The sequence below is a fragment of the Mastigoproctus giganteus genome, chromosome 4, assembly GCF_048544385.1.
Source record: "Mastigoproctus giganteus isolate SK-2022 chromosome 4, ASM4854438v1, whole genome shotgun sequence".
Classification (NCBI taxonomy): domain Eukaryota; kingdom Metazoa; phylum Arthropoda; class Arachnida; order Uropygi; family Thelyphonidae; genus Mastigoproctus; species Mastigoproctus giganteus.
The window spans coordinates 171,790,012-171,805,341 of NC_143578.1; the positions used below are offsets into that span (position 1 = coordinate 171,790,012).

The following is a 15,330-nucleotide window of genomic DNA, read 5'->3' on the forward strand; positions in this document are numbered from 1 at the left end:
TGTTATGGAGCGCGTGTCCAGGGTAATCGGCACTCCCACAAAATTAGAGTCCACCTCGTAGTCTGATTATATATGCAGTGTTGTCGCAAACAAAAAGAATATTGCCGGTTTTCCTTATGAGAGATTGAAATAATACAATAATCTGTGACTTTTCAGTTAAGGTGGCCCAGTGGTTAAGGCGCCAGACCCTACCAAGATGGATGGGCCTTAAGGGTTAAAAGCTGATATAATCATACCGATATTATATGCTAATATAAAGTTGACAGATATAACTGGTGAAGTTCATTTGGTTCATGCGCTATTCGATTGTAACCCGTTTGACTTCCATTTGTGGAAGCTTGGTCCCCTCCTGAGTTATGCAAGTTTGTATGTAGGTTACGTCATATGTCGTATTAACGTATGTTGTATCCAGCCACAGAGCCTGTGTGAGGTATTAAGACAGCCTTTGTGCCTGGGGGGAGGCGAAAAGGGTTTTTACATTTTGCGCTGCGTCGTGCGGATTCGAACATATAGCGTACATGTTAAGACGTGCGCTGTCACAGGGCCATGAACTACGCAGAAAGCTTGTCTTTTAAACCCAGTTTAAAGATGTCGTACCTTCTCAGGATTTGTATTTAAAAAAAAAGACGGAAAGAGGAAGAATTGAGGAGCGATTGCTGCTTCAAAATCAGTTTAGTGAAAAGGAAGCAGACGTATCTTAAACTGAAATAGTAAATTATTTTATCGACAGCTTGAATATATGGTTGCACCGAAGTGAAAATTTCAGGTGTAACATACTTAACTGGCATTGTTTGCTTTTTATGCTGCTTCCAGCGATCTCCACATTAACTGCACATGGTAGGCACTTATTTATTTTATTTTATTTATTTTTTGGCAGCGTGAGCATTAGGGACGACATACGCAATTCCAGGACGGCCATGGTCCTGGAATTGCGTATGAGGAGAATACTTAAATGAATCCTCGCCTCATTCAACGGATTTCCTATTCAGAAACAAACTTTCTCCACAAAAAGTTCAAGAATCTGTGTTGTGGAAAGCTTCCTTGAACAAATTCATGATAACAACATCCACGTCACAATTACGACTTTGAAGAATGCGCTGTGTTTATCAGGTTCAACTAGTTCTTAGGCTTCTGCGAAACCAGAAATTTCAAGGAGTCTGTCTGGCTACAAGCCAGAAGTTCGTTATGATGTAGTGTTACTCTCATTAATAATCTACCGAAGTTTCAAAGCGAATACCTTCAACTTGGTATGAGCGTTACGGAATGTTTTCCCCAAGAAAAGCATTAAGAAAACGTTTTATAAAATATTAATTTTATCGATAAATATGGTTTCAACTACGCAATCTCAGGGTGGAAAAGAGAAGTCTGGTACCAGTAGCCGGAGACGAAGGGAAGAGGGCTATCCACTGCCTAGGGGAGGGGAGGGGAGGCAGTGATCTCCACCTGTGGTTGTGTAAATGTTTAGTTTGTTTCAGATGGTACATCTTTCCTTCCCACGCCCGTCACTGATGGATGGCTTGCATTGTCATGCACTTAATTTTCTCGTTATTCATGAATTTCCTCTTTCCTTTACGTCATTTTCTGCAATTTCTAAAACCAGAGAAATGGTTTACAAGTCCTTGGTGTTATTTATTAAATCCAGCTGTCAAAAAATTGTGGGAAAATTTAGAGTAATATTCCTTTCAATTAAAAGCTGAAACATTTAATATTTATGGCTTTTTTTTAAAATAAAAAACTCGTAAATAGTAAACGTTTCAGGAAAAGCAAAGTTGCTTATCAGTGAAAGAATATTAAAATATTTTTAAAGAATTTTTTCTTGTAGTGGTTTTCAAATATGCATTTCTTTTTTAACTTGACTGTGTTTTCCGAATTTCCTGTGTTATTCGGACATGCTCGTTGCTGGGTAAACTTCTACACTTCGAAAAGCACGATACTTCATAAAACTATACCGAAGTAATTTTCTATGAACAAACGTGTAAAGGTGGTCGTGACGTTGCGATTTGTCGGTTGGCTAACCCTCCAACAGGCAGACTTAGAGGTAAATCTGAACTCTTCAGGAGCCAACGCACGTACACCGTTATAAAGATGGCCATAGCGACCATTTTCCGCAAAATAGCAGCACACCTTTATTGGCAAGTGAGCTTGAAAGCCTGACCTACGACAGGAATCTGCACTGACTTGATTGTTTGCTGGATGGTGTTAAGTACCCAAGTCGTAACGCGCATGCTGTAGTAGCAGCGGCCGAAATCGAATATTTTATGAAACGGTACGCACTTCCGTTATCCAAGTGGCCAAACGCGAGGATGCGTTAGTATACGCACGTCTTTGAATTGACCGTTGATAGATATGGTTATGTTCTTGTAACCTCCTCTGATTGTGGTGTCCTGCAGTATAAACAAAAAGTTTATTTTATTACGTGTAGAAGGCAGTTTACGCGTATATGTGGCATTACCGATGCATGTGATAAACCGGAACGGCGTTCTGGCGGTCATTTAAAGCCCTTGGTTGGGGGGGAAGAGAGGAAGAGTAAAAATAAATTACATTAAAATCCCTTTACAACCAATTTGTAGGTACACTTCGGTTTAACAAATATTATCGAAAATTATTTTAAAAAGAATCATTACTTTTATACAAATTTTGCTGCATCTCTCTAATATACAGTATGTAAATAATTTCCGTTTCATTTTACTTAGATATCGACTTTAAAATAAATAAAATGAGACCATGTAATACAAAACTAAATTCTTTGGAAAACATATTTATCTATAAGAAGTATAACATATTCGGAAATACTGTACAGTAGATTACTTTTCACAACATTGGTAGGTTATCGCAATATTACAAAGCGACGAAGAAGTGTTCACTTCTACACACGGTATGGATAGGAGCCAGTTTACACGTTGTGCGGGCTGAAAATCCTTGAAAAACTTACGGGAAGTGGGGGGGGGATCCTTTGTCCTGTCGACATCGGCTAACTACAGCTTCGAATGAAGAGGACTTCAGAAATTCCTCCGATCATCTACTGGAATCAAAGAAGAGCGTTTTGGTTGCAGTTCAACGCCTCAAACGTTCCATCTGCTGGTACTAGTCATCAGTAAACTACATCCAGCGTATTCCGCCGAACGTAGTAACAATTTCGTAGGGTTCTCTTCTTGGTTTCAGTGTGGACATCTAATGTGACAGTAAAGCACCCAGTAACAATCCAATGCAGAAAGCGTGAGGATAATAACCGAAATGCAGAGAAAAGCAAATGGTGTACATTTTTTTTTTTTTTTTTGGAGACAATTCACGTGGGACCCATTTTCCAACTTTTTTTTTTTTTTAAGTGAACGATGTGATGGGTAGAATTCGGTTACTGAGCTAGCTCTGCACCTGATACGAATAGGACTGACTTCAACTCACCCTTTCCATAAACATCCTGAACAATTTTTGTCGCTACAATCGTGTTATTCCCTTTACTAAATTTAACTCAAACAGTAGCAGTATGCTCCCCAAAACTTCCATATTGTTTCGAAAGTTCTAGAAAAATTCAGGCGCTAACCAAAATTGTCATAAAGCATTTCTATGCAAGAAATCAATTAACATATAGTGGCGTAGTATTTATGGTTAGGCGCCACCGGTGGTTTCCCACACACCTTTGTACCCTGTGATGGAAAGCAGAACTACTGCAAAAGCTAGGAAAAAAGTTGTAGTGTCTAGTTTATGCAGTATTGTGTTTCTGGCTGCTTGGCCGCAGGGTTCCCCCCTAGTGGGACCCTACGTTTTCCGCCACCATCATCACTGGGAGGTGAGCCAGGCTGCCTGGTCTCCGTCAGGGTCGCTTGAGCTTTCTGGACGGAGACCAAGTAAACACAAAAGTGAAGATAGTACGAGTGGTGCCGTCAAAGTAGGCAAAAGGACGAGGAAAGAAGGCATCCTCCAGTGGGAAGGGAGATGTAGTAATCACTCAGGTCTGCGAGCCCAGGGAAAGGAAGACAGTTTGCAGAACAAGGGAGGTCTCAAAGGTGAGTAGGCACAATGGGATGTGTGAGTTTGATTGCCTTCAGAGCAGTGCCGTCATTCCTACAAGGAGGATGTCCAGTTGGGTGTTCATTCAGTTCTGATTGTGGTCAGTCACGAGGCAAGAACAGCCAGGAGAGATAGAGCGGTTTCGGGAACGTCTTAACAGTTCCGATCCCTGATTGAGCCTTCATCGCTTTGCAGTTTGCACAGACTGGGGCTTGTCTTTTGCTGGGCAGTCTGTGTATTCGTGCCCTTTTTGGGCGCAGTGGCCACATGTTGAATCACGGTGGTTGCATGTATGCAATGTGTGCCGAAGCGAAGGCACTTAGCACATTTCGGAACTGAAATGTGCTCCTTAAACACATAGGCTTCTCCAGCCTATGAAAATGCGACTCTGTGCTTCTAAGATTTATGCTCGCGTGGAGAGGTGGGTTACCCAAGTGACATTAGTGTGTTTTAGACTTAGTACTGTATTTTGGGCTAACGTCTTCTTTGTCAGTGTCCTCGGGTGGGTGCAGACTTTGGTTTCTGTGGTAAATTTCCTCTTTAAGTTCTTCTGGGGTTATGTCCTGCTCTATATCAAATAAGAAATTGAGGGCCTTTTTTTCTTGGGGCCTCTGCCTTTAAACTGTAGCTCCTCTGACCGTGTGGTCTTCCTGTAGTATAAACAGAAAATTTATTTATTTATTTACTTAGTCATATTTGCATTAATTAAGATTGTCCGTGCCTTTTCTCCGGAGTTGATTTCAATTACCACGCCTGGGTGCCTCGTCTTCCGGATACTTTTGATCTGGACCGCCTTCATTTGGTATTTTAGATTTTTGTTAAAGTCTCATTTATTGCGTCACTTATATCAAGCTGCGCGTCCTCTGTCGGCTTAATCAGGATTGTATGTGACTCTGTCTTTCTTGTTTCTCTGTTGGTTTGGGATCCATCTGGTTTGTGGGATGCGACTTTAGCGCCATTCCTCAACCTCTACATTGAACACGAAAAACATGCCTCCGCGAAGGTTGGGGGGACGTTGTTACGTTTGTTTTTCCCCTGTCTGAGTGAGAACCTCCCATTTTGCTTGCAGTTTTTCGTGTTCAATGTAGAGGTTGAGTATCACCGTCTCCATCTTACTGAATATAGTAATGATAGCAGCAGTAACGTTGTTTGATTTACCCACATACTCCTCAAGCGTCCCCTTGATACCCAGGATTTTCTCAAGTGGGGTTCCAGTTAGGGTAGAGGGATTCAGGTACTTTGTCTTTATTTGTATCTTTGTTCACCTCTTTGCTAGTCGCTTCAGTCACGTCCGGGTGCCAGGGAGTCAATTGTTTTGAATTCTTGGGCGCATGTGCATTCATGAATATGCGCACGCGCATACATAAAAAGCATGCGCACCATGTGAATGGATAGCAGTTTTAACCACTGCGTTAGCTAAGGGCTGTTGCAGAATGATTATTACTATTTTTATGCTTCACAACCAGACACCATTGTGGCATATGCTCCAAAGCACAAGTTCATGCAAACTTTTATCCAGTTTGAAGTTCAATAGTAGACCTGCCTTTAGAAATCAGAAAGTGAAATATTTGCGATCATTATTCACTTATTGTATATTAATCTTGCGAATTGTACAATATTCAACCTTTAAGCCTTAGCTGAGGTGGGAATTGAATAATAAAATATACTCATAAAGCTAGATTTCCATACTAATCTGTCTTATTCAAATAATCACAAATTTAGACAACTCCAGTTTACCATAGATGGATATTGGTAGCTGATTTTTGGTTATTCATTAAACTTTGTGGCATAGATGAGTAATCTATGGGACATAAGTTGGAGAATTCTACAAATCCAAAGCATTACAGTCTAACTGGACTAGGCTTCAGAAATTTCCCCCTGTTACTAAAGCAATTTTCATTTTTTAATAAAGATAATTAACCAACTGGTTTATAAACAAATCTTGTTTTAAAGCTTAAAGACTAACCTATAAAGGAAAAGAGACTGTACATTTTGTAGATAAATGCTATGTAATTCCACTGGCCTTATGATAAAACAAAATTGATATGTATGTTTTTGGTATGATTAATCAATGTGGCCCCTGTTAAGAGTATTGTCACTTTTGATTATTTTTCTGTTTGTATGTATTTATTTTAACATGCGCATATTCACATGTCCGTTCGTTAATGTATGCTCGCGGGCATGCATCATTGGATTTAAAAAAAAAAAAAAAAAAGAGAGAGAGAGAGAGAGAGAAACGTTCTGAAAAGCTTCGTGTATTATTTATCCTATTAATGTAGATCAGAATTTAAATTTCCTGTATCTGTCTTAAGCACTTGTGTTAATAGGAACTTTTCTCTTTCTTTGAGTCCCTGAATCCATGGCCGTGTACTAACGTAGATTTAATAAAACACTTATTAAATGTTTGTAAATGTGAATATTATGAATTTTTTAAGCGTACTGAGAAGTCGGCTTGGTTTTTGACAGGAATCACCGTTCGCAAAGTTCTTTTGATGTTTTCGATGATATCGAACGGAAAGAAGATCCTTAGCACATCTACCTCTAGTGATTCTATAGGGGTTCTGCACGGCGTGAGATTCCTAACGATGGTGATGATTATCTTCGGCCACACGTATTCTTTTGCAACGCAGTGGTTATTTTTCAGTAAGTTGTCTTCTCTATATGCAAGAATTATTTCTATAAATGAAATACATACAATAAATTCCCGCTTTTAGCGCTCATTTTAACTGCCCTCCCCCCCATTATCCCGTGAAGTTGGGTCCCCTTATAAAGCTCTCTACAGCCGGTCCCTTCTAAAGTATATATCTCGGGAGTTTACTGTATAGACTTAAGAGTAAACTAAAAAGTACAACTGTGCTATTGATGGCCCTTTTTACAATTTTGAAATACAGTATAACTAAGAAGTGTCGTATAAACCTGAGAAAACAACGCGCCAAATATAGCTAACGGTCAGAATGCATTTTAATACCTTCAGTCATTATTATTTATTTTATTTTTTTGCTAATTATTAAATAATGAATAGCTTACCAACAGCAGGGTTTACTTATGAGTTTCTAATATATAAACAAAATTAATAGCGCTGAAAATTTATTATGGAAAATAAATGATTACTGGCCTGTCCATCAATTTGCATTGTTGTGTGCAGAGGCATAAATAAATGTAAAACCAATTGGTAACATTTCGTACCTATTTAGGGCGGTGTAAAATTTTATAATTCAAACATTTTCTGAAATGTGTACTAGATTCTGCTGGAAGAATCTTCTAATTATATACGATCAAAAGTTATGTGCACGCATCAGCTACGTGTTAGCGTCAGCCAGCATTCAATAGCTGCTCACAACCGATTGCGTCAAAGAGTTCTATTTGTTAATGTTATTTTCCCATAATGTTCGTCATTATTGTGGAACCAGTTACATGAACCAATTAAGACTGCAGTACCAGGTGCCTTAGATTCAGCGTTGACCCTTCTTCGTACGAAAAACCATGATGTATAAGGTGGAAAATACATTTAAAACATGCTTGGAGTTATTGCTCATTAACCGCTGCCTCTCCAATTTTGGATACTGAATTTAGGACTTCTAAGTTGTGATTCAGCCAGTTAAGAACCACAACTTTCTATACGATGTTAGCAGTGGAAACTTCTAGTGCAACAATTAAGTAAGACTGGATAGAACTCTTCCCCCCCCTACAAATATTGAAGGGGAGATCCAATCAGGATTGTTAGCATAACTAACAATGTTTTGAATAAAATATCATGATTCGTTTCAAAAAAGAATCAGATGGTTATCCTTCGGTGAAATTGTTAATATTTACATTTATTTGTTATTACAGCTTTCAGTCATATTTATCGACTGTTAATATTGCCTGAAATTAACAGCTGGAACTTGTTTCTGGGAATTACTCTAAAGACGGATTGATGCAGTTGATTCCGATAAACTTGTACGTGCTTTTTTAGCACTGAGTTTAGGTGTAGCTACACCAGTTTCTGGAAGCAACTCTATAGGTTGGGAATTGTGGTAAAAACTCGCAACAGAAATTGTGAGAGGAGGATTAATAAGGTCCCTGAGATATATTTATAGCCAAATGCCTGTTAAAATAAAAAATAATTGAATATAAATAAATTAACGAAACAGAAATATAGTTGGAGAAGGATGTTACATTGTGGTTTTCCATGGAATCTAGATTTCTGTAATGACCACCCTTTTACCACTTGAATATTAAAGTAGTTTATTTAGCTATTAACTAAATCGCTATACATTAAAGTAAATGTTTCGGGAACCTTAATATTCAGGTGGTATTGAGAGTGGTCATTATAGAAATCTAAATTCCATGACTTTTTTTTAGAATTATACAGGGTGTCCCAAAAGTCACTGCATATTTTGGTGAAACAGTGTGATTTTGAAATAAGTTTCATTACGACAAAGTATATTTATTATTTTTTACATAAAACATAAGTATTTGTAATGTGTTAGAGGTGTTATTATAATTTTTTAATGTTTTCCTTTCAGACCATAATTCATGATGAATGTTCAAGAGCGAATTTTTGTTGTAACATCCCTCATCAAAGGAATGAAGTTTTGTGAAATTAGGAAATTTGTGAAAAGATTTTCAAGATTTCATAGCGTGGTCCATTAAGCTGTTATTTGGATTTGATCGACAAGTTCTGCTCGATGTGGAAAATCTTCATGCAACAGTTGGATGTGGTAGGGGTTTTTCATCAGTGTCGAATGCAAAATTCTGTGATGTCTTGGGCATGTTCAGTCTTCGAGATCCCTCCCTAATTTTGATAATTTTGTGTTCACTTCAAATATTTCTCGAATTGATTCAATGCTTTCACGTGCTGGCCTTGTGCGCTCACCTCGCCACGCCCAGACTCAGTTCTTTTAAACTTATTCACCAGTTCGCATTGTCTGTAGGACCGGGACTATGAAATCTGCTTAAATCTTTCCATAATTTCACAACACTTCATTCCTTTGTTGCGGGATGTTACAATAAAAATTTGCTCTTGAACGTTTTCGATAAGGATGCAGAACTTGAATTTGATACGTATACAGGAAAGTGATGAGACAATGCAGAACTGCTTTTAATCACAAGGCAAAGCTTGTCCAGTGGAAGTGGCATAAATGCTGATAACACAAACATATAACTGTAATATAAACCAAATGATTAATGAATATTTATGAAACATGCAATGGGCAATCGCTGGAGAAGAGGGTTTTTTTTTTTTTTTTCATTTTCTGGACAAACTGGAACTTGTAGATAAGTCGAGGCCCTCTAAATCAACATTATTTCGAAAACTGTTACAAGTAAGATTCCAAAAGGAAATAATTTTTCATGTCGTTTTCACTGAAGATGTGTATAGCCTCTTAAGAATTTAAGTAAGAGAACCATTACCAGGGTGGTTATAAACGATTACTGGTCTTAAATGAACAGGGGCCACACGTGGGAATACCACAAGGTCGAGTTCTGAATCACTCACGAGTTTTGAAGGCAGAAATTCTAACATTGACAAACACTTACCACTGCAAAAAGGAGCTGCAGTATAACATAAGGAACTATTCTCAGTGTTTTTCTTGCTGTTTACTAAAATCTCAGAGACATAACGCTTATTTTGAAATCTGTTACATCACTTTTCTGAAAAGAATAAAACGTTTCACATTTTCTCCTGAAATTTTCAATAGAAAACGTTAAACGAAAAGAAGCTCTGTTTTTCTCATTACTGGAAATTTAATACCCTTTTTTTTTCTCCTTATAATAATTTAATTAATGTAAAATAAGCGGATGTATTAACCGTGGTTAATACAGATTGAGGTACTGCTCAGTATTTCGTTGCCTTTCTTGAACAAAAGTTCGATAACTGCCGGATACCAGATCTCACTGTCATTAATTTCTGTACAATGTTTGAAAACTTCGATGAGGTAATCCGTTTAATTGGTACTTTCATCCTTTTAACTGAAATATTTTTACATTGAAATTTTTTTCTTTCTTTTTTTTTTGTTAGTTGTTGGCGCATCGGCTTCTGTGGCCATAATGCACCTCCCAAGGTTTTTTCAGTACTTTGATCCAAGCCCGAGGCGGGAATCGAACCCGCGACCTTTGGGTTGCTAAGCAGGCACTTTACGCACCCGGCTAGCCCGGTCGGCTACATTGAAATGTTTGTGACCTTAGTGTTGAGTGAATATTTTGTTGCTTATCCCCTTGCAACTTTTCTTCACAGGAAATGCAGTTGAAACCAAAGAGGCACCCAAAGGATTTTTAGCTCAGACGTTTGCCAATGGAACGCTAGTGGTGGACACCTTTCTATTCATGAGGTAAGAAACTAACGTTTGAGTTGCTAAATACCTTGCGATCAGCTTATTAAAATATAATTTAATTACCAACACATCCGGGGGTTGTTGTACTAAAATAATCAAATTATGCACCGCCAAAAGTCCTTTCGGTGGTGCAGAGTGTACACCCCACACAATTGATCAATTAATAATGTCCAAATTTAAACCGCGCTTACATAAACCTCTCTCGACCTTTTATATTCTATCGTTAACTCCCTCTTTTTTTTTTTTTTTTTCCTTCACATAGACTCTTGCCACTGAAATCTTCGGAAACTAGGTGGCAGGGCCTGCCAGAGTACAAACTAAAATCTACTGGATACCTGACCTGCCTCCCCGGGGCTAAGTGCGGTAACGGTGAGTCCAACGGCTAAAGGTCAGAACAAAAACGGTACACAACACTACACATCCTTCCATCCCCACACTTTTTAAATCACTGGCCTTCACAGAGTTCTGTGCTACACAGAGTACACAACGTGGAGATGGAGGAAACCCCCTGGTGCCGTCAGACAACAACACACTTTGCACTTGGTGCAGAGTCTTTATGAAACAATAAAATTGAACACAAGCTATTGTTTAAATTCCGGTTTCAAACGTCCCATTACAAAGTTTGGAGAGCTTTCCTTTTTCTAATGAAACTTTATAAAAATAAATAAAAATTGAATGGAGAAGCCGATATTAAAATAAATAGTTATCCTAATATTGGCACATTAATTGTACAATTCACTGCATAAGTTGTAAATTCGGTGTAGGGTGGAATACTGCTCCCACATCTTGGGTGATTTCCCCTTCGCCCAAGGGGATGTTCTGGGACAGCTGTATTGTTTGGCAAACTAGATATAATTATTGTGTTGGCTCTTCTAGATTGTTGAATGCTTTGAGCTCTCTTCTGTGATATTGACTAGTTTTTGCTGTGAAATATAGTTATTTTGAATAGCAGCTCGTATCTCACTGTCTGGGGTTGGGTAACCAAATCGAGCATTGACGATCAGAGAGGATTTTGTGGTTGGAGATAACATTTGTATTTCCGGCCCCTTACGAAGAGGCTAAGCCCTTGGGCATCGAGTTACAATTTATTGAGTTATTTCAAAGTATATACAGTAGTTTGGTCTACCAGCGTGTAGATCTCCATTTGGAAGTTAACATCTTGTCGTTTGGCTGACTTCACTGAAAACTAACTTTTGTATATTTGTAAATAATTAGTCTGTTATAACATTCTCTTTTAAATTGTATATAGTTTAATTTTATTTATACATTTATTAACCATGGGTATGAGAATTTGCAGAACTTTTTCACCGGCTCTCTCCCTGACCTAGGTGAGGCTTATATGGTAGCAGAACAGATCACGTCGCAGCCTGATTTTCAGGATAACGTAAGTGAGTTGTCAGAGGAAGAAATTGTTGAGTTAGATCGAGACATTTTAAACAGAGCAGAAGAAATGACATTAGTAAGGGACTCTGCACGTAGCTTTGTGACCAAAGATTCAGAAATGTCAAGGATAGGAAAGGACACAGCTTCTGAAAATAATTAAAAAGGTTGGGGCCACTGTAAAAGCCAAGTCGTAACCAATCCCAATCGAATTGAAAGAATGTGTGGTTCAGCTGCGACCAATAGACTTGGATCAGTTTCCACAGTTGACTCCAGTAATAGAGAAAGATAATATAAAAGACACTCAATCAAGATGGAGCGAGATGGAGATTATTGTAATGGAGCTGCAAATTGATAACCAAGTGTTAAGAGAGAAAGTAGACACTAAAGGAGTAGCAGAATACCAAACAGAAACCTATGCAGTTGCGGCTTCATCTAAAAAGGAAGGTCAGATGAAACCTAAGATAGGAATAGTCACTACAAGAAGTGATAAAATGTAAACGAGTGATGACATGAAAAAGGATTTGCTGAAATCAGTTAGACCTGTCTTAAAGATGTTCAAGTTAAGAGTGTCCGTGCTTGTTAGAGACTAAAGAGCGATAACAGAAGTTGAATCCGATAAAGATATTGAAGACATTAAAATGTGTACGTTTTCAGGAACTAGATTTAAAGCTTGAGTAAGTGAAGAAGTTGTCCAAAAATTCTGCTTTTCGATGTTGAAAAGGACATAGATAAGAATTTAATGATAGGTCAGTTATGGCTACGGAATAACAAAGCAGAGCATGGAAGAAAGTGTCTCAATAAATAAAGTGAAGGACAAAAATTGCATATAACTGGATTATGCAAGTTTCCGGACACATTCATCTTCTGTTAACTAAGGCTGGCAGAATATATGTTAACTGGACCTCTTATCGGGTGTGGTACATAGTGACCGTCACTCGATGTATAAGTGTATGCTTTTGGCCATATTGCAAAATACTGTAGGAATGATGCTCGGAAGCATCATTCCCCCTTCGCTTCCTCTGATTACAGGGGGAAGGTGTCTTTTTGTGCTTTCTTTGCAGAGAGAGAGGGAGAGCTTATGCACCACGCCAACATCCTGATTGGCTCAAGGGGAAAATCTTTCTTAGTGTGGTCTGTGTTTGTTAACAGGAGGGACTATTTTTACAGGGATAGGATACCATTAAATAGAAAGGGGTGCGAGAATATTTGCTGATGCTCTCAAGGCAGCGTTAGGTGGGTCGGAAAACTGCTAGCCTGGAGATACAGACTAATAGATTAACAAACAATAGTCGCACAGAGGTGAAAGTGATTCTTGCGCTGCTTCTCTTGAAGCATGCAGTAGCCTGGAGAGCATGATGTCAGAGATTTCAAACCGTGCTCTAGGTCCTCATGGAACAATAAATAAATAGCTGAGCCTGTTAAGGTTACTAAAAGTAAAAACAGGTGCTTTTATATTTGCATGTACAATAATTCTAGGAGTATAGTACACAAATTTGAAGTACTACTTAAGCCATCAGAGGCGAACATTGTAGGGATATCGGCGACTTGGTGACAGTCAGACAAAGGATGCAGAATTTAGTTATGGAGAGTACAAGTGCAAAGGAGAGAGAGAGAAAAAGAAATTAGGCTCTTAGTTAAAAAGTGCACAGAATCTAAGAGAGTACATCCAGTCGATTGTATGGTCAGTGCTATGTTGAGTCAGTTTGGTGCGTCATAAGCACACTAGGAATAAAATGAGAGTAGGAGTGTGTTATAGGCCTATTCACTGAAATGAGTTATAAAGAAAGACTATACAAACAAATAGTGGGCAAGTAAATGCCTTAAGAATCGGCAGATAAAAGACCCACTAGGAGGCAGTGATCATAGTGTATTGTTTGTTATTTGGTTTTTAGGAGCATTAGCAACTAAGGCCATATTGCTCCGGGGATATGCGGTGGTCATTCCCTGACCTTTCCGCATCATCCGTATTTGGTGGTCACGACCCCGGTCTAATCAAGAAGCGTGTGCTACGCATTGCTGCTCCTGCCCACCTGGCTACGGAGGCGGTCATAGTGTATTGATGTGGAATTTTCTTAACGATATAACTAATGTCTTGGGCAAAGGGAAGAGCTCTTTCCTCTTCGTAAAGGTGACTATTTTAAATTTTACTTTAGTGATGTTGCCAACAACAGATTCTAAATGGAAGAATTCAGAGAGGTAATCGTAGAAGCCACTAGACTTTATATACCACCTAAAATATTATCAAGGGTTTTCACCCAACTGAATGTCAGATGAACTTGTTATTTGGTTTTTTTTTTTTTTTTTTTTAAGGAGCATTAGCAATTAAGGCCATATTGCTCCGGGAATATGCGGTGGTCATTATCTGACCTTTCCGCATCCTCCGTATTTGGTGGTCACGGGCTCGAACCCCCGTCTAATCAAGCAGCGTGTGCTACGCACTGCTGCTCCTTCCCACCTGGCTACGGAGGCGCGCTCATCAGATGAACTGATGACTCTCAATGGTAGAGTATAAAAATGTACAGGAGGCTTGTAAATTATCAGGAGATAAGGAAACCTACATTAGATATAAACTGGTCTGTGATCAAGTCACAAAAATGGTTAGGTATGCTAAGGCAAATTACGAATCTCCGGCAATACATGCAAAGAAAAGCAGCAAAGACTTTATTTATGAAAACACTAGAAGTAAGGGGATGAATCACATTGGTCCATTAAATATGAATGAATTAATTGATGATGAAATCAAGTTGCTGACAAACTGAACAGATATTTTGCATGTACTTTTCCATATGGGGAGTTTTTTTTTTTGGGGTTACCAGAAGTGTATCAAATTCTAACACCTAAATCAAATTTTATCAAATTTTAGCATTAGTAGTGGCATATTATGCAAGAACGCAAGGTTATATATCACCAGCCTATACGACAGATGGAAGTTTCTACCAACTATCAACCACGCGGTGGCTAAAGGTAAATTTCCGAATATCTATTCTACAACTGTCTTTCCTCAATTTCAATTTATGGGCAAGATTACTCACCTGAGGGGTGAGTAATTTAAGCAAGAGGCACAATCTCATCTGCATCGAGCTTCTTAAAACCATTCAAGGCCTTAAACACCTCAATTAGATCACTTTGCACGTGCCTAGTCTCCAGCCGCTGCAATTTTCAGAATTTAAGCCTGTCTTGGTAAGAGGATCCTTTCGTTCTCCTCACCAATCTTGTTGCCCTTTTCTGTACACGCTCAAGCAAATCTACATCCTTCCTAAAATGAGGACTCCAGACCTGTACACAGTACTCAAGGCGTGACCCGACCATTGCCTTATACAAAGGGATAATCACCTCCTTTTTCCTGCTTGCAAAATTCCTGTATGTATAATAACCCCATGACCTGCTCTTGCAGCCTGTCTGCATTGCTCAGAAAACTTCATATCTGACTGCACAATTATTCCCAGGTCTTTTATTTTCTACCACCCTAAGTGCAGTACCACACATTTGGTACATTACACTAGGGTTACTTCTACCCATATGCAGTACTTTGCATTTGTCAATGTTCAACTTCAGTTGCCACCTCTCAACCCATCCGCTTAACTTTTCTAGATACTGTTGCAGTAGCACACTGTCATTAACAACA

At 38.7% G+C, this 15,330-nt stretch overlaps 1 protein-coding gene across 13 annotated transcripts in view; it reads left to right on the top strand.

Annotated features, from left to right (window-relative positions):
• The window catches only part of LOC150087201 (bromodomain-containing protein 2-like), a 736,023-nt gene that overhangs the window by 637,513 nt on the left and 83,180 nt on the right, over nucleotides 1–15,330 (top strand). For all 13 annotated transcript variants that reach the window (XM_090373020.1, XM_090373014.1, XM_090373018.1 and 10 more), the window contains 2 exons: nucleotides 6,475–6,651; nucleotides 10,226–10,319. In XM_090373020.1, the coding sequence (XP_090229146.1) occupies nucleotides 6,475–6,651; nucleotides 10,226–10,319 (271 nt within the window). The remainder of the gene's footprint in view (nucleotides 1–6,474; nucleotides 6,652–10,225; nucleotides 10,320–15,330) is intronic.